At 41.0% G+C, this 24473-nt stretch overlaps 1 protein-coding gene across 1 annotated transcript in view; it reads left to right on the forward strand.

Annotated features, from left to right (window-relative positions):
• The window catches only part of Nup188 (nuclear pore complex protein Nup188), a 31658-nt gene extending 14230 nt beyond the window's left edge, over positions 1-17428 (forward strand). Inside the window, exons 14-29 of the mRNA XM_076210466.1 lie at positions 183-369; positions 3127-3316; positions 3721-3948; positions 4193-4346; positions 4927-5075; positions 5238-5357; positions 6930-7051; positions 7281-7438; positions 8603-8811; positions 9497-9625; positions 10193-10345; positions 10897-11043; positions 11324-11419; positions 12542-12745; positions 13949-14170; positions 17137-17428. Of these exons, the coding sequence (XP_076066581.1) occupies positions 183-369; positions 3127-3316; positions 3721-3948; positions 4193-4346; positions 4927-5075; positions 5238-5357; positions 6930-7051; positions 7281-7438; positions 8603-8811; positions 9497-9625; positions 10193-10345; positions 10897-11043; positions 11324-11419; positions 12542-12745; positions 13949-14170; positions 17137-17283 (2615 nt within the window). The 3' untranslated portion in view covers positions 17284-17428. The remainder of the gene's footprint in view (positions 1-182; positions 370-3126; positions 3317-3720; positions 3949-4192; positions 4347-4926; positions 5076-5237; positions 5358-6929; positions 7052-7280; positions 7439-8602; positions 8812-9496; positions 9626-10192; positions 10346-10896; positions 11044-11323; positions 11420-12541; positions 12746-13948; positions 14171-17136) is intronic.
• Positions 17429-24473: the final 7045 nt, after the last annotated feature.

The raw sequence follows: 24473 nt of genomic DNA on the forward strand, positions 1-24473 counted from the left end.
AAGAAGACACTAACGTCGATAGTTCTGTATATTTCGATCACTAAATGTGATCCTTTTCAGCAGATTGAGTACATAGTAGAAGACATATACATATATACAAAAAATGTGAGGTGAGAAGTAGGAACAAGGGGAGATAATCCATTAGCATTATACTTGGTGATACATGATTCATCTTTTGGCAGAACAAGAATTGAAGGATTTGGTAGCCAACTTCCTGTTGTTAGCTGCTCCTGGCATCACACTGTTGACTGTACTTGCCAGTGGCTACAGCAGTTTAGAATCCATCATGCAGGAGGAACAGGCATGGGATAGTGGTCAGTCTCAGCAACTTACCCGAACTGTGAAGTTGGCTCTTTCCATATTATACAGGTATGAAAATGGACACATTTGAATGCTACATGTATTCATAAGACACTAGTGATTACAATAGTCGAATATGTGTTTTGTTACTTGCTTTGGATTTCCATGCATTTTTGACATATGTACATACCAAAAGGCCTTCTCCCCTTTGTAATTGGGATTGGCCACTCAGAGTATACACCCACTATACCTATCCAATACCAATTTGTTACCACTGGCCCTTGCAAGACCACATAGGTCAAAAGTAACACAGCCAGACAGCACCACACAATTCAAATCAAAGGCAGGGCAGTGAGACACAGTGCCACACCACTTGGATCAATGTCAATGCAGCAAGACACACTAATTTTGCAGTGTACACCTAGGTCTTTTAATCCAACACTCACCAACTTCCACTTGTGCAGACATTTGGGTCCAGGACATAAACCCACTTTGGGAATTGGCCCAGGACATAAAACAACACCAATTCCTGGAGTGTGTTTATACACTGGGCCCAAATGTCCACACTCGTGGCAGTTGGCAAGTGTTGGACTAAGAGACCTAGGTATAGTATTATTATATTCCATATGCCTTTGCTGGGCATCTTCCTTATAAGGGAGAAGAGGCCCTGAGAGTATAGATTTATTATTATCTTGGTACTTTGCTTCTGACCCAAGTAGTCGGTAGAAGACATGATGACCTTTCACCCACAAGGAGCTAAGAAAGAAAAAACTACAAAAAAGGTGTTGGAGGGGTCTGGGATGGGTGAAGGGTGGGTATATACCTTGATAAGTTCATACCCTTATTAGGAGAAAGGAACTTTTGTTATATGTATGCATTATTATTTGTAATAATAATACATATACCAAAAGCTTTTTCACCCTTACAAGGGAGGTAGCCAAAGTCAGAGGCATAAATCCACTCCCACCCATTTCATCTCCACATACTCCACTCCCATTCACCACCCCTCCCCTCCTCTTTTCACGGCTCCTCCTGGATGACAGGTCATCCCTGCATCTCGCCTACTGCCCTTGGTCGGAAGCAATGTAGCAAGACACAGCACATCTGCAGCAAGGCTGCTTCATTTAATCGGCAAACCCCCGCTCCATCCCCTCATGCAGAAAAAGAGAAGATGGAGAGAAATCCCTTTGGGAAGCGTCAAAATATCATTCACACATACTCCACAGCATCATTCATACCTAACCATTCCCCACTCACCCCTATCTTCTGTCTTCTCCCTTCCTTTCTCAGCAGACATTCCCCTCTTTCCCCATGCCCCATTTATCCCATCCATCCATCTCATCCTTGGTCACCCCCTCATGTTCATTCCTTCTGCCTCTGCCTTTCAGATCTCATTTACTAATCTTTCTTGACTCATTCTTTACATGTGTCCATACTATCCCAATACCCTTTCATTGACCGTATCTCCCAACTCCTTTTCCACCCCCACTCTTTTCCTCACCTCCTTGTTACTCACTTTTTCCAGCCTAGTAGTAACCCCTACCATATTTCTCAGGAATTTCATCTCAAACACATTTAAAATCTTCCTCTCTTCCTCTCTTATGTTCCATGTTTCTGCCTCATACAGTGCAGTCAACTCAATCACTCCTTCATATAATCTCCTCTTAGCATCCATTCCCAAATGTCTATTTCTCATTACACATTTTAATCCCCCAAGACATTTACTTGCTTCTCTCAATCTACATTCTACCTCCACCTCCACTCCTCCCTTTCCCGCCACATTTGTACCCAAGTATCTAAAGCTATCCACTTCCTCCAATCTCTCTCCCTTAATACTCACTTCCAATTTGCTTTCACATTCTCCCCTTGTACATCTCATCACCTTGCTTTTACCCACTTTGCCTTCAACTTCTTTCTCCTGTCTTCTCTTTTTCTGCATGAGGGGAAGGAGGAGGAGGGGGGGTTGCCAATTAAATGAAGCAGCCTTGCTATGGATGTGCTGTGTCTTGCGACACTGCGTCTGACTCAGTGCTGTGGATGAGATGCAGGGATAACCTGTCATCCAGAAGGAGCCAAGATAAGAGGGAGGGAGGGGGGGTGAATGGGAGTGGAGTATGTAGGGATGGAATGGGTGGGAGTGGATTTTATGCCTTTGTTACCTCCCTTGTAAGGGGGAAAAAGCCTTTGGTATGTGTATGTATGTACATATAATAATCCTCTCAGTCAAAAATAATAATAATAATACATGATATATCAAAAAGGCCTTTCCCCAGAAAGGATGTGAGGTCTCAAAAAAAAAAATGACCAAAGATAAAAGGGAAAACAAATGGGTTAGGGATGGGTGAATGCTGGCTGCATGCCTTGGCTGGCTACCTCCCTTATAATGGGGGAGAGGTCTTATGATACATTGGATGTGTGAAGACGTCAATGGAGCAGAATAGAGAGAGTGCAGTATCTGTCAAAGAATCCATTTGCCCAGGTCTCTCTTGCAGGAGACCAGTGGCTCCCAAGTAACCAACACTAGTTGCTGGTCTACACTGCAAATTACAAGTTACGCAAAGAAGAGATATTGTGTTGCTGTCTGGGTAAACTCAGAGTTGGGCAATGAAGGAGGTGTTCAGTGTCTTTTGTGTGATGATTGTATTAGGGACAATTTTCTTCAGTAGCTAGGGCTATTCTGTGTTGTGTTGTTTTCAAAGCTAATTATTCAAACATTTTAAATGTAGTCAATTGCATTCAAGCAACATAAATTTAGGAATAGTGCAAAATATGCTGATGAACTTGCTAACCATGTGAAAGTAATTATTACCCTGAATTTCTTCTCAGGTTAACCTCTTTTCCCATTGAGGGTAAGAGTGGTGTGGCCTTGCTTCTTAGTCAGATCGAGTCCTTGAAATCTTTAGGAACTAATGCTGGCAAACCTCATTTAGCTCTTCTAGTTGCTCGATATATCTACCACAGCGTGGACCCCAGACTGCCAAATCTTGCCCTCAAAATTCTGGCTAAATTTGCACAGGTAAGCAGGCCAAGATATTTTTGGAAAAGGATTTGGTGAGCTATTTGTTGGTCATACAGTCTTCCACCTTCCTAATTCATCGCTATTAAGTCAAGTAAAAATCTATGTGTTTCCTTCATGTCTATTTCTATGTGAGATGCATGGTAGACTATTTCTTTTATGGTTTTTCCTTCATGCCTCCATCTGTTTTTGTATAAGATACACAGTAGACCATTTTTTTTCATGGTTTAGAAAATTGTCATGTTGAATGCAATGAAAGGGATCTATGTAACAGGTATGGAAAGAGTAAGAATTTTGTGTGTGTGTGGGTGAGTGGGTGAAGAAAGTGAAAACAATTTTAGCTGACTGAGCAATGATATGATTACATTTTAGTGCAGGACTAATAAGCACATTATATGCTGCAGGAATTGGATGTACCACTTGTTGCTTGTTTGGGCGCTGAAGCAGAAGGGATACGTGATGCATTGCTGACTCGTCTTGATGCAGCTGCTGAGGACGTGCAAGTTAAAGTGGCTATTGTGCAACTACTCACTGCTGCCACCACACATCAGCCAGGTTTGATGCGCAGTTTCATCACTCCACCAGATCCTTGTTTGGAGACTCTGGTAATCCTGCTAGAAAAGCATGCTCAGGTAAATTAACCATTTGCCATCTGTAGGTATACAACTTGTGTTTCTTTTGGCTTCTTCCAGACACTTTTACTGGATAGTGAGGCAGTCTGTAATGTTAAACTCCTTCTAGTGATGTATTTTGCTATGATCAGTACATCTAAAGCCCGAACAAATACAGTACCTATGAAATGATAATTCAGTAGATTGTCCTAATATTTATCATTAATTCATTGTTAATCAGTGGTATTTACTGTTGCTTCCTCAGTGTACAAGTAGCAGTAGTCGTGACCTTGTGGGAGCAATTACAGAGTTGATGCATTCCCTGTGGAGTAAAAACTACAACGTTGCCAAGACACATCTACGTGAAAACAAAGACTTCTGGACAGTTCTTACTCATCCTCTCACCAAGACCAAACTAGGTGAGACTTGATTCCATTTTTTATAACAAAATCGACCTGAACCAGAAAATTCGAGCTTAGCTACATATAGTGATCTTTTGTCTTTGTGATAACTTACCCAGTACAAAAATAAGTGAAAAATTTGATGTTTTCTCAAGCCTTTTCCATACATAGGGAATTGCCCTCAATTAAAATAAATTGTATGATGACAGTCATAACAAGTGAAAGAATACCTCATCATATGGTTCTGTTCTAAGGTGATCGATATCTCATGCGGAAAATAGGGTTATTTTTGTAGACATTAAAAATACTCTTATTTATAGTAATATTTGATTTAGAAGTTAAAACTGATTAAAATATTTGAACTAAAAAAGTGGAGAAAGAGAAGACCTTAGAGATTTGAAATGGAATTGATGATATAAAATTTGAAAATATCTATATATTAAATACTAACCAAATGAGAAATCTGTGTGAGGATGTTTATTACAGTAACATCATTATATGTTTGTGGTTTTTGTGTTTATGCATACATATTTTTAATTCTAGTTTCCCTCCCAAAAGACATCTTGTTAACGGGAAGATCAAATTAATTCTTTTCCAGGTGAGGTGTCTGATGCAGTTGTGGCAAACACTATGCGGGTAGTTGCTCTAGAGTACTTCATGGTAACTGAAAAAGTTCCCGGTAACCTAGATAAGGTCATGAAAGAAATGACTGATGAAAAAGCAAATCTAATTTGCAAATGGTCAAAGGTAAGTAATTGTTGGGAAGTTCCTATTGTTATGAATAAATTTAGCTTGTATTACATAATCTTTTATGATGTTGTTTATGTGTAGAGCAGCATGGTATATGTGTAGGTAATCCAGCAGTATCAGCTTGCATGTACTTTTGATTGATAACTTTCTTTTTGACAGCATGTGATGAGACAGACTCAAATGGAAGCAAAAGGCTACATGCAACTCCTCTCTTCGTGGCGAGACCTGCTGGTGGTCATTGTTGTAAGGGCAAAAGAGGTCTTAACCAAATCTCAAAAGGTAAAATTAGGTGTATTGCCATTTATATATGTATGAAAAGGAAACAAATGGGTGATAGATGGGAGTGGTCGAATACCTTGGCTGGCTACCTTCCTTATAAGGTGTAAGAAGCATTTGGTATATAGATAGATATAAATGTTTTATGATGCATATTTTGCACTGATCAATATCCATAATGTCAAATGATAATTGTTGCTTCAAGTTTCACTGACTGGAAACTCAGAGCCCCACAGTAGTCAGCAGTAGTTCTAGGGTTCTCTCATAAATCTTTGATGAGAAACATTGAACTCTTATCTGTATTGTATTAGTGTAGGTCTGTTTCTGTGTCACTGGCTGGTAGAAGGAGGGAAGTAATTACTAGTTATCAGTTCTCTTTGTGTGGAAGAAAGGAGGAAAGACAGTCAAAGTAGATTGAGATAGATCTGGAAACTGAGCACCACACTCTTGAAGCTGCACCTCTAGGTAGAGGTTATGATGTTGATTGGATTGTATTTCATCACTAACCAGTGTTTCTGCCATTGGGGACAATAATGTACAAAAGAAATAGAATCATAGAGGTGGGAGAGGAGAGATTTAGGTGCCAGGATGTGCGAAGATGAGAGGGAGGGAAGGGGGTGGAGGGGAATGGAGTATGTTATGGATGGAATGGGTGGGAGTGGTTTTTATACCTTTGTTTTTTGGCTACTTCCCTTGTAAGGGGGAAAAAGTATGTAGTAGAAAGGAAGGATATTAGAAGTTGGAGTGACCATTATTTTTCTTTTGAGTGTAGATTAATCTCATATCATAAAAAAGTTTTGGATGTACATATCTTATGCAATCACTACCCTATATGGGAGGTGTTCATGGAACAGGAACACAAGGGAGAAGGTCACCATGTAATGGAGCAGTGGGGGTAAACCAGCCTCAGCTGTTGGGCCCTGCTGAGGAGGGGCTTTGTCATGCTGCATTGCTTTTGACCTAAGCAGTGGGTAGTGGATGGGTAGGACCATTCGTTCACAGAGGGGTAAGATAAAAGGGATGATAAGTGGGTTTTGGATGTGTGTGTTGTGTTTTTATGCTTTTGTGTTTTGGCTACTTCTCTTATAAGGGGGAAAAATTCTTTGGTATATGTATGTGTTGTGGAATGTGGGATGGAATATATGTTGTTGCAGTCCATGTGCTACAATGGGAGACAGCAACTAGTTCAAAAGTGGCACTGCACTTTGGGTATTCACTCTTACCAGTGAAGTAGAAACCAAGTTTTGTTTCTTTTGTGAAAAGACCAGAAGAGGTGCCAGTGAAGGTGCTTAGGAATGGGAGGGTACCATTGATGTTTTGTAGCTCAAAGATAAAATTGAGGGCTAAAGTACCAGTAGTCTTTGAATATTTGGCAAGGTGTGGGGCATGGTAAGTGTCTTGTGTGCTGATGAAGATATTGTTAACATAGCTAACATAGATAGAGGGCTTCAAGTTGAGGATTTTTCTTTGGTGATTCTCTTATAAAAGTTAGCAAAATAGGGCCAAATGGGGATGTCATTGTTATGTTGTCAACTTACCATCTGGGCCATGAAATAATTTACCTAATATTTGCAGAATACAATTGCCATGGATGTGCTGGAGGTGATACAGGAGCAGCTTGAAGAAAGTGAACCCAACAGTGAACTTTTGATTGTCTTAGGAGAACTTTACCTCTCGTTGGTCAAGAACTGTGGACCGTAAGTACACTTCACGTGTTTAGTGTGCTATGGAGATATTATTGTGAAAGTTTTACCATAGAAACCAATTAAATGGTTTATTTTACACTCGGTGCTAAAACATCACATCTTTCTTCTCACAAACACATAACTAATCACCTACCATGCGAGGATGTTGATGGGTTTTGAAGATGATTATTAATAATATTTGTAGATATATTGTTTACTGATACTGGATCTCTCTAACAAGGCTCCTAGTGGATGACGAGAGCATTTTTGGGAAACTTGGTCAGCTATTGAGTCGAACTCGTGCTGGAATGCCTCACATTCCTGCCCAGTGTCACGCCCTTTTCCTTGGAGCTGTTCTTCTGGCCCTGACAAACACAAAGCTCAGCACCTCAGCCTCTGGTAAGTGTATTAGTGCTCCACCATGGTCTTATGAGATGAGGTATTTAAGAAACAGATACTGGTAGATATAATGAGAATAGAAAGAATGAGAAATATAGGGATGAAGCTGAAAATGGGGAGTGGGAAGGGTGCTGCAAAATAGAATAAATCAAATAGTGCTGGAGGCTTTTTCCCCCTTACAGTCATTCTGTCCACTTCTGTTGTCCATAGTAGCTTTTCCTCCTTTAGTCTTTCCATCCATTTGGAATGGAAAGAATAAATGAGGGAAAACTACTGAAGGTAGTGTGGATAGCAGAAGTGGACATTATGTCTTTGGGATGAAAACCAAAAATGAAATGAATGGATTAGGTGAAGGAGACTTTGGATACAGGTGGAATACTTCACAAGTAGGGAAAGGAGAGTGAAAAAGGAGTGAATCAAGGGAGAATGTGAATGGATGAAGGAATGACTCAACCTGAAGGTATATTCCTCTCATTTGATTCATAAATTATTCAGAGTTCATGAGGAGGAGGGTTCACCATATGATGATGTGGTGGGAGTAAAACAACTTTGGGTTTTGTGTTCTCCTGTGGAAGAGCTGTGCCCTACTACATTGCTTTTGACCCAGGTAGTGTGATGGGGAATGGGAAGACATTTCATAAATGAGAGAGATGGCTATATGTAGCCAAAGACAAAGGTATAAATTCACTCCCACCCATTTCATCCCCACATATTCCACTCCCATTCACCACCCCTCCCTCCCTCTTTTCTTGTCTCCTCCTGGATGATGGGTCATCCCATCTCGCCCACTGCCCTGGGTCAGAAGCAATGCAACAAGATACAGCACATCCACAACAAGGCCACTTCATTTATTCGGCAACCCCCCCTCCATCCCCTCATAGAGAAAAAGAAAAGAGAGAGAAATCCCTGTATCAAAATATCATTCACACTTACTCCTTAACCCCCTCCCATCCCCCACCCACTCCCTTCCATGAATCACAGCATCATCCATGCACAGCCACTCTCCACTCACACTCCTGTCTTCTCCCTTCCTTCCTCAACAGACATCTCCCCTCTTTCCCAATGCCCCTTTCACCCCATCCATCCATCTCATCCTTGGTCCTCCCCTCATATTCACTCCATCCAAAAGTTAAATAAAATAACATTTTTCTTTATCTTAATTAGCTGGTGCTGTGCAGCCACTTCTAGACCCAGTTTGTAGTCTCGCTTACCAGTACTGTAGCCGGGAGTCCACCCCAGTCTCTGTACTCAAGCTGACAGTCGGATTACTACATGAATGTCTTCTGCGTTGCCCAAAGGATGTATTTCTTCCTTATATTCAGACGCATGCAGTCATCTCTGCCCTCCTTCATGCAGCAAAGATACATGTTCAGGTGAGGGTACATGTTTGTGATTTGGGCTGTAAGTTTTATGTTATTTCTTTGGTCATTTTTCAGAGGAAGATTCTATAGACTTCTTTATAAGGTCTCTTCATGATTAGTGTTTAATGATTTACAGTGAGTAGAAAACTTATCAGAAGTAGAGTCCTATGGAAAGAAAGTCTGATAATTAAGGGGCAATCACAATGATATGTATGTCAACCAGTGTTTTACAGTTTCTTATATTTAATAAGGAAGTATGATGCACCAGAAAGGAATAAAAGTGGAGGGAACATGATGTCTATTGGAAGAATTTGAGTTAATAGTGTTTAAGAAAAAATATGTACACAAGTATTCATGGGCCATACTGTGTATGTGTGTATTTGTGTGTGTGTATTTACCTAGTTGTATCTTACAGTAAGGGAAGCTACACTTGTGTTGTCCTGTCTTTGTATCTCACCATGTCCAATTTGTGTGAGTGAGTGAGAAATGTATACAACTTAAACTCTTAGTTATTGTGAAGTGTGTGATGCCTTTTACACTCTTAGTTATTGTGAAATTAATCTTAATGCCTCGGTGGTTTAAAAAGTGTAATGAGGGAAAAAGCCTTGGTATATGTATGTATGTATGTAATCTTAATTTACACAATGAAAAATTACATCAGTCACTGGTTGTTCATACTTTTTATTTGAATTTTCAGAAAGAAAATCCTGATCTTGTAAGTGAGATTCTGTACTTACTGTCAACACTTAGTCAAGTTAAAGAAGCAATTGATGAGTTGAATACAGAGACTGTGGCAATCAATATATCCCTACCATTATCGTCACAGGTGGGTGCTGTGTAGTTATTTGTATTTTATATTGAAAAAAGATTGAATTGTTGATAGTAATAATTGTTGCTTCTAGTTTCACTGACTGGAAACTAGATGTCCCATAGCAGCTGGAAATGTTCCTTGGGCCTTTTCATAGTTGGGAAACAACATTGGGATTGTTATCTGTATTGTGTTATTGCAAATATTGCACTATCAAAAGAAACACCTTGTGGAGATGGAGCTTTTATTATTATGACATTTCCATTGTTAGAACTTTATTAAGAGGAATATTGTACTAATAAAAGCCTTCCTCATCTAGTAATTTTTTATATATATTTGTCGGCAACTGCAAGTTGCACACAAGAATTTTACTGGCACATCTATGTTCGGGTGACCACCCTATATTGAAACACTACTAACATAGCACTGGCCTGGCAACAGACACCAAATGCCTTAGATACAGCCACCATACAGAAGATAGCACGTTATACTGTACTGTTGTGTGTTTATGTACAGTCAGTATTATACTGGTAGTAGTGATGCATAACTTTTTTCCCTTTCAAGATATTTCTTTCCGTTTTGTAGGTGAGTAACATGTGTACAGCAGAAATCATCTGGTTATCGTGTGCAGTGTTAGCTACTCAGGGAGTGACAGGAGTTGAGGGTGCCATAGACAATGTTTGTCTTCACCTCAACCAATTAACTGCTGCCCTTCATGCTCCTCATCTTCATCCTAAGGTAATAGAAATGTTTGCCTTGAAAAGTTGAGTTGTTCAATATATTTTGTTCATTTCCTGCACATGAAAAAAATTATTTGTGTAGAGATAATTTTTTAATGGATGAGGTGGAGGTTCTTTATGATGAAGCAGTGAGGGTAAACCAGGTTTGGGTGTTAGACTCTTCTGTACCCCACTGCATTACCTTCAAAATGAGATGATACGGATGTTAGCCACTTTGGTACGATGATGCCTACGTAGGCATCACTAGGCGCAAATGGGTCACACGAGATGCCAGCATTGGCATCTTGATTATATATATTTTTTGTAGTTGTACATGAGTTACCCCCAGATTCTGTGAACTGGTTTGATCACATTTTCTGTGTTTATTATTACTCAGAGTAAAAGAGAACAAGTAATACAGCAGTGACTTTATATTTCATAATGTGAGTAGTGTGATGCAAATTACATATGGCAGCCGATGCTGCACGCAAGAATTTGAGTTGTACTGAAGTGCTTAATTTATATAATGAGTGGGTTTTTACTCAGCCATTCCCTTTTACCTTCTGCCAGGTTGCCGAGGCTGCTGCAGCAGTAACCGCAGCTCTGGCCCCACACAGTAACCAGTGGATTGTACATAATCCTACTTCATATAGTCAAATCACTCAGGCAGTTGCTCGGTGTGTTTTGGTGTCAGCTTATCTTTTACGACACCCCAAAGTAAGTGTGTGGTAATCAGTATTTCTATTATGGATGTGATTTGGAATATATTTATGTATATATATATATTTTCATCTACATTTGTATCCAGACTATGTGAGTACATTGTCATAGAACATGCAAAGTAAGAATAGATTGAATGCTGTAGCTTCATAGGATCATATCTGCATATGTTGAATATCCATATGGTGAAATGATGCACCTTTGTTTTAGCTCAACCTTTTCATCATCATCTTATGTGCTTTTCCATACTTACATTTTTTTGTATTTATTTTTTTAGATTGTGCAACTAGATTTGACTGGAGCAGACAGTAGTAATAGTAAAGATTCCACTATAGGCTCATCCACAGCAACTGTCCTAAATCAGCTGTTACAGGTATGTGAGAAGTATATTATTAAGTAGATATTTTATGGCTATGCTGAAAGAACATGTTATATATACTACAAGCCTTTTTCTCTTTATAATGGGGTGACTGAATTAAATTGCACACCCACTTTTTATACATTAAAACCCATTTAACACCCCTTCCATACGGTGCCGCACACGTAGGCGTCATGGGGAGCGAGTGTATTCGCGAGGCTGCCATATCGGCGTCTTGATTATATTTATTGTAGTCGCCCCTCCATAATGACATTCTTTCTAATTCTTTTGTAATCGCATTTTCTATGGTTATCAAAATTCACGGGCGAAGAGAGAATGATCGATATAAGCGGTGACTATATTTTATGATGCGAGTATTATTACGACACGTCGTACGGCTGGCATTGGCTGCTGCCACCGAGATCTAAGTCCATGACGCCTACGTGTGCGGCACCGTATGGAAGGGGTTAACACCCCTTCCATCTCATTGAATTTTGTTGTTGGGTGAGTGTGAGAGGATATAGGTGAGCTGGTTTGTGTATGACACAATGCTTGTGGCTGCATCTGAAGAGAGATTGAAACATTTGGTGACTAAGTGGGAGGGTGTGTGAGTAGAGGAAGTTGAGAGTAAATATGGGTATAAGTAAATTAATGAGATAGAAGGAATAATGATGGTGGCAGTTTGGATGTGAGCGTGAAGGGTGAGTGTAATAGATATGATTGAATGGGAAAAGTTTGTGAATGAATTAAAGGATGGCTTAGCCCAGAGGGATGTTCTTCTCATCTGCATGGTAAGATATTTTGAGTAGATGAGGGTGGGGTGGGGTCACAATGGAATTAGCTAGTGGGAATAAACTAGCTCCAGCTGTCAGGCCCTGTTGTGGTAGTGCTGTCTTGCTACATTGCCTGACCCATGCAGTGTGGTGGGGTACAAGGATAACTCTTTATCTACAAGACACTAAGATAAGAAGGGGAACAACAAATGGGTTTTGGATAGGTGTAAGCTGGTCATAAGCTTTGACTTAATCACTCCCTTTATAAGGAAGAAAAAGCCTTTTGGTATATGCATGCATGTATGTATTCCATGTTTATCATTAAACTGTTACCATGGTGTGATAATGTATTAATATTTTGCAGGTGTTGAGTGAATGTTTGGGAGCATTACGAGCTTTCAGCCCAGACATTACGGAGTTGCTCTTCAAGCCTGGTGTGGACGTTGGGGCATGGCAGCAACTGCTTGAACCCTCCTTCCGACCATTGACCCCTGAACAGCCCAATGCACAACTAAGCTTTGCCTCCTGTATTTTAGTATTAGACTTGTACGACAGTCAAATGCCTAAGGTAAGCCTGGATATCCTGCCAAGTCATGTTGTCATGATTGGAATACAGTGGACCTCCGAAACTACTGAAGGTTATGTTAAACCCCTTCACTAATTCTTGATGCCTTCTTCAAGATGACATTTACCAGTAATTGCATAGTCTGTGAAATATAAATATTGCACAAAAAAGTAAGCCAGAACTGGTTAGAAATTATATAAAATTTTATAGATATTTTCACTGTCTATGATGAAGTAGTGAGGGTGAAACTAACACTGCCTGAGAATTACTGTGCCTTGCTACATTTCTCTCAACCCAATGGATGTAGCAAGGGACAGGCATGACCTTTCATCCATGAGGTGCTTAGATTGAAGGAGCATGTAATGGATTTTAATATATATGAAGTGAGTCTGTGCTTTCACTTGAACACCCTTCTTGTATGGGAGAAATTCCTTGTGCCTCATGTCAGGGAGGCTGCCAAGTAAAAGCATATACTTACCTTACACCTATCCAAACACCCATTCATCACCCCTCCCATCTCAGCACCTCATTGATGAAGAGCCAAGCCCTGTTCTCCCCTACACTGCTCAAGTTTAAGACAATGTGGTGGGAGACGGTGCTTCCATAGCAAGGCTCAGCACCTGGAGCTATTGTAGCCCAACCACTTCATTATATAACAAGCCACCTCCTCATCCACACAACATGTTTAAACTAAGCTTTATACTTTTTAACACCTTAAGATTTTCCAAAAAGAACTTGTTCATTGGTGAAGACAGCAGTTTGGAGTGTCCACTGTAATCAAGAAATATGATCTTGTCAGTGTGTTATTTTCCTAGGCACAGTACTACATTGTTTAGATTTTGTTGTGACAAATACTAGACCTCAGTCTGAATGGGGTCTTGATTAATTGAGACCCTGTTTAATTGATCTACCTCTTAGCCAGTTTGGACCATAAGTCCCCAGCAAGGCATTGGATTGGTTTAGTGACTATAGGATAATAAAATTACCTTTGATTTGCTACACCAAAACATATAAGCCATACCACAGGAATCTGTGGGTTGATTATATCTACAGATATTGTACCAAGTGTGTGATAATCATGCACATGAATTCATATATATATATATATATATATATATATATATATATATATATATATATTTATTTATTTTTCATTTATTTATTATTTATTTATTTATTTATTTATTTATTTATTTTTTTGCTCAGGAATTTCGAGGTGCTTCCCCTGCCCGTGGTGGGGGAGGAGCAGGAGGAGGGGGGGCATCAGGTGGAGGATCTTCAGAAATTTGTCTCAATTATGATTTGCTGACCCAGTGTATGGAGGAAGCCTTCCTGCTCCTCATCTCACAGGCAGCCCTGTTTCTTCTCAGCCCAGACACGTCGCCAAGAGACTCTCACAGGATCAAAAGGGACCTTAAGGATGAACTAGTAAGTTGTCAGGTTAACACTTTTTCAGTCATAGGAGGGGCCAACTCAGGTGAATAGAATTGTCTGGCTGTAGCATAACAGAAAGAGAATATGTAATGAGGATGAAATGATGTTAATTGTAACCTTAAGTGTTATTGGCTGGAAACATGCGCCTCCATAGCAACTGGCAAAGTTGTTTGCACATTCCCATAGATCTCCAGGGAAAAAATTTGGACAGTTGTCCATATTACATTACTGCGGGACATTCTCTATCAGATTATAAGAGAGTGGTTACTGGTTGTCAGCTCTCCATAGTTGAAAAGTTGGAGTAAATATAATAAAAGTTGGTAGAGAGTTTGGGCTTTGTCCAGAGACTGAGTGCCAGCCTCTCAGGGCTGCATCTCCAGATGGAATGGAATTGAGGGTATTGACAGTCATTGAGTATGGGTGGCAGGGAGAAGATTTTCTGATGTCCATCATGCAGGTTCACCACTTACAGGTGCAGTAGAGGCTCGATTTAACAAGTCTCAATAGAGGCTTGATTTTACAAATCTCAATTAAAAAGAAGCTTGTTTTTTGTAGAAATCTTCATTGACAAAGAGCTAAAATAAAATGGATTAGTGAAGGGTGGTTGCATGCCTTGGCCAGTACCCTCCCTTATAAGGAGGAAGAGGCCCTTTGATATATATATATATATGTATATATATATGTATATATATATATATATATAGTGAGTGAGTGGTTTGAGGTGAAGGTGGGACTTCATCAGGGATGTGTTGTCGCTTGCTGTTCAATTTATACATGGATGGTGTGATGTAAGAGGTGAATGCAAGGGTAGTGGGTATGGGATTGGCAATGGTTAAAGAAAATTGAGAAGAGTGGGAGATAAGCCAGTTGTTGTTTGCTGATGACACTGCACTTGTAGCAGGATCAGAGGGATTAAGGAAGTTAGTAACAAAGTTTGAGAAGGTGTGTGAAAGAAGAAAGTTGAAGATGAATGTGGGTAAAAGTAAGGTGATGAGATGTACAAGGGGAGAAAGGGACAGCAGACTGGAAGTATTAAGGGAGAGAGACTGGAGGAAGTGAATAGTTTTAGATATTTGGGTGCAAAAGTGGCAGGAAAGGGAGGAGTTGGGGTGGAGGTAGAATGTAGATTGAGAGAAGCAAGTAAATGCCTTGGTGGATTAAAAAGTGTAATGAGAAATAGACATTTGGGAATGGAAGCTAAGAGGAGATTGTATGAAGGAGTGATTGAATGGACAGCACTGTATGGGGCAGAAACAAGGAACATAAGAGAGGAGTTTGAATGTGTTTGAGATTAAATGCATGAGAAGCATGATGGGGGTTACTAGGCTAGATAGAGTGAGAAATGAGGAGGTGAGAAGGAGAACAGGGGAGGAAAAGGAGTTGGGAGATAGGGTTGATGAAAGAGTATTAGGATGGTTTGGACACATAGAATGAGTGAAGAAAGATTAGTAAAAGAAGTGTGGAAGGAGTGAACATGAGGGGGCATCCTAGGATGAGATGGATGGATGGGGGTAAAAGGCGCATTGGGGATGAGGGGAATGTCTGTTGAGGAAGGACAGGAGAGGACAGAAGATAGGGGTGAATGGAGAACGGTTGTGTATGGATGATTCTGTGATGCATGAGGGGGAGTGGGTGGGGATGGGGGGTGAGGAAGTATGTACGAGAAATAAATTGACACAGCCCGAAGGGATTTCTCACCGTCTTCTCCTTTTCTGCATGAGGGGATGGAGATGGGGGTCGCCGAATTAATGAAGTGGCCTTGCTGTGGATGTGCTGTGTCTTGTGACATTGCTTCTGACCCAGGGCAGTGGACAAGATGCAGGGATGACCCGTCATCCAGGAGGTGCCAAGATAAGAGGAGGGTGGAGGGGAATGGAGTATGTAGGGTATTGAATGGGTGGGAGGGGTTTCTATGCATTGTCTTTTGGCTACCTCCTGTTTAATGGGGAAAAAAGCCTTTGGTATATGTATATGTATGTATGAGGGGATGGAGGGTTCACCGATTAAGTAAAGCGACCTTGCTGTGGATGTACTGTGTCTTGCTATATTGCTTCTGACCCATCATCCATGAGGAGCTAAGATGAGAAGGGAGAAAGGGTGGTGGATAGGAGTGGAATTGGTGGGAGTAGGTATGTGCCTTTGACTTGGCTACCTCCCTTATAAGGGGGGAAAAGGTCTTGGTATATAGATGTATGTGTGTGTGTGTATGTATGTAATGGTAGATAGAATTGATGAAAGAGTATTGGGATGGTTTGGATCCATGGTAAGAATGAGTGAAAGAGGTATGAAAGGCAGAGGTGGAGGGAGTGAACATGAGGGAGCAACCAAGGATGAGAGGGATGGATGGGGTGAAGGGGTGTTGAGCAAGAGCAGGATGTTTGTTGAACAAGGAAGGGAGACAGCAGGAAATAGGGATGAGTGGAGAATGGCTGTGTATAGATGATGCTATGATGCAAGGAAGAGGCCAGTGAGGGAGGGGGGGGTTAGGGAATGTTATGTGTGAATGATATTTTGACACAACCCAAAGGGATTTATCTCCATTGTCTATTTTTCTGCCAAGATTACAGGGAGGGAAGAGGGTGGAGGGGAGTGGAGTGTGATAGGGATGGAATGGGTGGGAGTGGTTTTTATGCCCTTGTTTTTTGGCTACCTCCCTTGCAAGGGGGAAAAAAGCCTTTGATATATGTATGTATGTCTATTTTTCTGCTTGAGGGGACAGAAAGTGGGGCCTTGTTGTGGATGTGCTGTGTCTTGCTATGTTGTTTTTGACTCAGGGCAGTGGGACACTCAGCTGTTTGGTTCATGTCTGTCAGACTTCATCTGCAATTTAAAAGTTGATTTCTCAATAGATTAACTGTAATTTCTAGTGTATTCCATATCTATATAAACTGCTTTCGTTTTTTTAGATTTCATAAGGTTTGTGTTCAATGTGTATATTTACAGTCTTTTATCTTCCACAGAACTCTTTCTTTGGAAGATGGATTGGTCGCAAAATTGTTCCACTGCCGGCTATGTCCTCCTCTAGTAATAATGCAGTTGTTCATCCAGATATTGGCTTTCTCAAACTTATGCAAAAATTGGTTGACAGTCTCTCAAACTCAAAATAACAGTACAATAGATATTTTTCATGATAAGAGTCAGAAATTATTTTGTGGTGATGCACTGTAGAAATGTTCCTTTATTATTGAAGTTAATGTATAAACATTAAATTGTTCTTAATGTTTTATACAGTTTTTTAAATAAATGTTTTTACTTAAAGTCATAGTTCCTTAACCTTCAACTACCAAGGGTTTCAATTGTTGCATTAAGGTTCACACATACATATACCAAAGGCATTTTTCCCCCTTGCAAGGGAGGTAGCCAAAAAAACAGACATAAAATCCACTCCCACCCATTCCATCCCCACAAACTCCACTCCCATCCACCCCCTTCCCTCACTCTTATCTTGGCTCCTCTTGGATGATGGGTCATCCCTGCATCTCATCCACTGCCCTAGGTCAGAAGCAGTGTTGCAAGACACATCACATCCACAGCAAGGCCACTTCATTAAATTAGCGACCCCCCTCTCCACCCCCTCATGCAGAAATGGAGAAGATGGGAAGAAATCCCTTCGGGCTGCATTAGTTTATTTTTCACACACTCCCTCACCCCCCATCCCCCACCCACTCCCCCTCGTGCATCACAGCATCATCCATTCACCCCTATCTTCTGTCCTTTCCTGTCCTTCATCAACAGACATTCCCCACTTTCCCAATGCCCCTTTTACCCCATCCATCCATCTCATCCTTGGTTGCCCCCTCATGTTCACTCCTTCCACTTCTGCCTTCTGCACCTCTTTTACTAATATTTCTTCACTCATTCTTTCTATGTGATGTGTCCAAACCGTCCCAATACTCTTTCATCCACCCTATCTCCCAACTCCCTTTCCACCCCCGTTCTCCTCCTCACCTTGTTTCTCACTTTATCCAGTGGACAGGATGCACAGATGACCTGTCATCCAATAGGTGCCAAGATAAGAGGGAGGGTGGAGGGGAGTGGAATATATAGAAAATGGAATGGGTGGGAGTGGTTCCTATGCCTTTTTCTTTTTGGCTACCCCCCGTGTAGGGGGAAAAAGCCTTTGGTATATCACTTCTCAGGCACCTTATCTCAAACACATTCATGAACTCTCTTCCTCTCTTATGTTCCTTGTTTTAAGCCCCATACAGTGCTGTCCATTCAATCACTCCATACAATCTCCTCTCAGCATCCATTCCCAAATGTCTATTTCTCATTACACTTTTTAATCCACCAATGTATTTACTTGCTTCTCTCAATCTGCACTCTACCTCCACCTCCATACCTCCCTTTCCTGCCACATTCACACCCAAGTATCTAAAACTATCCACTTTCTCCAGTCTCCCTCAATACTCACTTCAGTCTGCTGTCCCTTTCTCCCCTTGTACTCGTATATCTCATCACCTTACTTTTACCCACATTTATCTTCAACTTTCTTCTTTCACAGACCCTCCCAAACTCTGTCACTAACTTCCTCAATCCCTCCTCTGATCCTGCTACAAGCACAGTGTCGTCAGCAAACAACAACTGGCTTATCTCTCAATTTTCTCCATTTACTTTAACCATCTTCAATCCCATACCCACTACACTTGCATTTACCTCTCACACATTGAGGTTCACAAGTGTAAAACCCACAGCCTTACTGTGGCTGGTAGCTGTCTTTGAGCCCTCCCACAGATCTCTCTGGGAATAAACTTTGAATTGTTGTCTGTGTTGCATTAGTGTGGGACTGTATCTATGTCACTTTCTGAAAGTGTTTGGGGAAGGGGAGCAGTCACTGGTTTTCAGCTCTCCATGTGTGAAAATGCAAGAAATACAGTTGAGATTGATGGAGAGAGATCCTAATCTGGTGACTGAGTGTCAGCCTGTAAGGGCTGCACCCCCTGATGGAGATGAGGAGGTTGATAGGTTTTGAAAATGGGCAGCTTCACTGTTCCATCTTGTGGCACCACCACATGCAAGAACCTGTTATTGGTCTCTTACAAGGGGTTACTTGAAGTGGCTGGTAGTATCCAGAAATTACTGGTTGACAAGGGCGCAGTGGTTCTGTAGTTCAGGTTTTTTTTTTTTTTTTTTGGCTTGATGATTATTTTATATTATGATTATTAGTGAGTGCAAATACAAAATAATCATCATGTGTCCTACAATGAGCCCACTGTATAAAGAAACATGATAGGTATGGCAGGCTTTTGTCAAGCTCTCTAAAACTCTGACACCTATTAAACTAGCACTGTATCCCTGCTGGTTGATGTTGTGTTTAAGGAATAGGGTGACAGCAGCAGTAAATGGCTGAATTCTGCTTAAAATTTCTCACAAATTTAATTAAATCTAATGGTCACAGTAACCCATTGTCATGGTTATTCATTTTAGTGATTTTGAATACCAGAAACATGGATTGTGGGAGAGGAGTTTGTGTGTGTTTGGGAGAGGTGTGATGGGGTTATTGGGCTGGATGGAGTGAGAGGTAGGGAGGAGAGCAGGGGTGGAGGGGGAGTTGGGGGATGTGGTTGATGAGGGAGTGTTAGAGTGGTTTGGATGCATGGAAAGAGTGAGTGAAGAAAGCTTAGTAAAAGAAGTGTGGAAGGCAGAGGTGGATGGAGGGGACGACCAAGGGTGGACGGGGTGTTGAGAAAGAGACAGATGTTTTGTTGAGGGAGGAAGGGAGAATACAGAGGATGGGGGTGAGTGGAGAATGGTTGTGTATGGATGATGCTGTGATGCATGGAAGGAAGTGGGTGGGAGATAGGGGGTCTCTAGGGAGAGGTTGTACTGTATGTGAATGATATTTTTATGCAGCCAGAAGGGGTTTCTCCCCATCTCTTTTTCTGCATGAGGGGGGGGGTTGCCAATTAATTGAAGTGGCCTTGCTGGGGATGTAGTAGTAGTAGTAGTAGTATAGGTTTATTCAACAATATTAAATACAATTAGACATACATATATACATTTTTTTTTACAAAATTGGTAGTTGTGCTGTGTCTTGTTGCATTGCTTCTGACCTAGGGCAGTGGGCAGGGTGTGGGGGTGGCTCATCATCCAGGGGGAGCCAGGAAAAGAGGGAGGGAGGGAGGGGTGGTGAATGGGAGTGGAGTGGGTGGGAATGGAATTATGCCTTTTGACTTTGGCTACCTCCCTTGTAAGGGAGAAAAAGCCCTTGGTATATGTATGTATTTTGAATACCAGAACTGTTATCAAAGGAGTTAAGAGCAGTGGGATCAATAATGGGTACCTGCTTGTAGTAGTCCTGCAAGATGCACAGCAGAGCAGCCCATTTTAAAACCTGTAAACCCCATTATCTCCATTAGGAGGTGCAGCCCAGAAGGGTTGACACTTGGTCTCTGGACTAGACCCAAGATATCTCTTGTCAACTTCAATTGTACTACATGTACCTTTTCACATATACCAAGGGCTTTTTCCCCCTATACGATACCCCCTTACAAGGGCTACCTCCCTTGTAAAAAGGAAAAAGTCCTTGGTATATGTATGTATGAAAAAAACACCAACACAGCACAGACTCCAAAGTTTCTTCCCAGAGAGGTCTGTGGAACGTCCTGAGGACTTGCCAGCTACTGTGGGGGTGTGAGTTTTCCAGTCAATGAAACTTGAAGCAATAATTAGCGTTATCAAGAGAATTAAAAGGTAGTCAGTCATTAAAATTTATCAGGATCAGTGTGGATGTGGGGGCAGGCCAATCAGCACCATATGGTAAATCTGAATGTAGTGATGGGACCATGGATCTTACACAGTACCATGAGCATCATGTCAGTTACTGATGGTATGTGGCAACTTCATATCCTTGTAATCTTACTTCAAGGTAAGTAGATAATGCCTCACTACGTTGCTTTTGACCCAAGGAATGTGGCAAGGACAGGGCATCCTTGAGATGCTGAGATAGGAGGGTGGATGAATGAGTTTTATGATATGGATATGTGATTTGACTTGGCCACCCACCATAATTATATGGGGGAAAGGGCCTTTTAGTGTGAGTTGGACGTATGAAAAAAAAAGAATCAAGTCCAACAGAGGGTTTGGAAAGGTAGGGAAGAGAGAATGCAGAAGATAGGAATGAATGGAAGGAGATTATGAATGCATGAAGGGATGATATGGTCTGAAGGAACGCTCTTATCTATCTCATAATTTGTTCTGAGTAGATGAGGAGGCAAGTTGCCATATGGTAGCATTGCAGGGGTAAATCAACTCCAGTTGTTGGGCCATGCTGTGGAAGAGTTATATCTTACTTGATGGAAGTGGAAGCATGCTTTTTGACTTGGCTACTTCTCTTATAAGGGGGAAAAAGCTCTTGTTTTATTTATATATATGTATATATATACATATATTTATATAAATATATATATATATATATATATATACATATATATATATATATATACATATATATATATATATATATATATATATACATATATGTACATATGTGTATATATATATATATATATATATATATATATATATATATAGTGTCTAAACAGAAATGTAGTAACATATTTGTAAATAACACACAAGAAACCCACAGGAAAGTACACGAGACAGTGGACAATTGGGACTTATAAGCTACAGATACAAAAGAATGTGAGGGAACATGGACTGATGGCATTACTCAGACGCGGTGTAACATGGGGTTGGTGGGGGAGAGGGTGGGAGAAGGATGTAAGTTTCGGACGAGCTTACTTACCGCCGCTCGGGAAATAATGCCAGGAGTCCACTGTCTTTTAGAAATATTAATGTTGGGGTATTCCTCAATTAAAGCTGACCAAACTATTTCCATCCTGAAACCACAATGAAAATAATCTGGCCTTACCCTTATTTTTAGCATAAAGAAACACGGCTGAATTTTCCTGCGCATACCTAATTGATCTTTTATGTTCTGCCGAAATATAGAATCTTTTTTTATTCAAAGTTTATTTTCTCTGACTGTGGGTTTTTTGTGTGATATATATAAATAGTATTGCAATTGAACAGAGTAGTGTGGTAGAGGACAGCAACCCTTTATCTTTAAGGTGCTGAGATGGGAAGGATGGCTGAATGGGTTTTAAGTGAGGCAGAAAACAAGGCTACCTCCCTTATAAGGGAGAAGAAGCCTATTGGTATATAGATAGAAAACAATGGGTGGGAAGGCAGCTATTAGACGGGGTACTTCAGAAACTGCCGAGATGGTTTGGGCATATGGAGAGAATGAATGAGGAAAGACAAGCAAAGAAAGTGTGGGAAGTAAAAGTGGATGGAGTGAGCTATGGGGAAAGTGAGGAGCCTACGCCAGGAGGCGCGTAACTGCGGCCGAAGCCGTCACCTTTGCTCTATGTGCATGGATTGTTGGGGTAGGTAATAGTCACTGTTGGGAATCGGTAAGGCGTCCGGGATTCGAACCCTCAACTAAACGAATGCAAGACCAGTATGCTTCCGATTACGATAGAATGAGATGGAAAAATATTTTGGAAAAGACTTTGGGTGCAATGAAATGTCTGTTGACCAAGGAATATATCAGAGCTGGGCGCGTCCCTAGGTGCGTTCATCTGTGTCCTGACGGACACATACATAGTTAGGACACCGAGGAACGCTCCCAGCTCTGGAAGATAGTGCAAAAGATAGGAGTGAATGGAGGGAGATTAGGCATGGATGAAGGGATTACACAGTCCAAAAGGATATGTTTCTCATCTGCTTGATAAATGTGTGAGCTCACACCTGCCAAGTTATGTGTCAAGGACACTTATCTTCTTGGCACGCCTGCAGATCATCAGTCATCTCTTGGATCCCATCTCTAGAATATGAAAAGGATTTAGTTTAACGTTATGGAATTCCCTTCTCAGAAAGGGATAGGATGGTGCCACCTTATGAAGACCTTTTTGAAGCACAGGAATTTGATTATTGAATTTAATGTAGTATGCCCCCTCGTAGGAACGTGCATGCCACTATGCAGCCTTGAACAAACTCTACTCTCGACCTTTTAATCTCAAAAGCACTACCAAAAGTACCCCATCTCAAAAATAACAGTAAATCAGTCGATCAATCCGTTGCCGCAGGTCTCTTGTAGGAGACCGACGACTCCTAGGTAATTGGTAACAGCCGTCGAATCTTCCCACAAGTCGTTAAAGGAGGAGATATTGTATTGTTGTCTGGGTAAAACGACGTGAATGATGTGATCGGTGTCATCTGTGTTGTGATTACATCTGGAACGATCCGTATCTGTGACTAGGTCTGTTTTGTTGGCATAACAACATAAAAGATCCTGTCGGCGGTGGTACGTGATGATAGAGGCAAGAGGTGATCTCTGGAAGTTTCGAGATAATTATTTTTTTCAACTCCTTCAAGGTCCTCACCATCAATTATAATTGTTTTGTTTTGAACTTTAGTAGAACGTTACTTTGGCTTTATGCTTGTCCATCTTTAAATCTACCTTGAGACTCCTTGAGATCATTCAGCATATTTTCTAAATCTTCTGCTGATTCTTGAATTATAATAATGCCTTCTAGAACTCTCAGGTGATTAGAGTTCTTCATTATGCTAAAAAAAAAAACACTTCCCAAATCAACTCCGAAAATCCCTTCAAGACTTCGGATGAAATAAAGTCGCCCTACCGATTTTATTGCATTTTTTTCTGTCATTATGGAATCAAACTACAGAAGTATCTTTTACATAATTGTTCTGTAGAACTTTTTGAATTTGAATTCCAGTTTGCGACCAACGCGTTTTTGGAAGAATATTCATTATTCTCATGTTGTAGCTCTCAGCAAAATTGACTAGCATCTCGCCTTAGTCAATCCTTTCGTCTGCTTCAAATTTCCCAACTCATGATTCATCTACATACCACGTTCTTCCGGACCTAAGCATTGAAGTCACCGACTACGAACGTGTCCTCAGTTTGGCAACAGTTGGCGAAGACTTACCCAGTATGGCGCCGTCTTAATCCCTTCGTTTCCGAGAGGGCGCCACGGAAATAGATAGAATAGTCTAGCGACAATCAGAATAAAAGAAATGTCACCTGACACAGACGGGGTTAATCGAAATAGGTTATAATTAATTAAATTGTACCGCAGATATGACCAAAACACCTTGGAGGTAATCAAAATCAAAGGAAGAAAGACCACCCGGGCTTTCCAAGTAAAGCATGAGTGTGACTGTTGTTGTTGCTGCTGCTGCTGCTGCTGCTGCTGCATGCCTTCCCCACCCCGCCCCGGAGGGAGGTAGGGAGGATCTCACGCTGTGGCGACAGGAAGTCGAGTTGCCG

The sequence above is a fragment of the Oratosquilla oratoria genome, chromosome 27, assembly GCF_046742065.1.
Source record: "Oratosquilla oratoria isolate Oo_2021 chromosome 27, ASM4674206v1, whole genome shotgun sequence".
In the NCBI taxonomy this organism is placed as follows: domain Eukaryota; kingdom Metazoa; phylum Arthropoda; class Malacostraca; order Stomatopoda; family Squillidae; genus Oratosquilla; species Oratosquilla oratoria.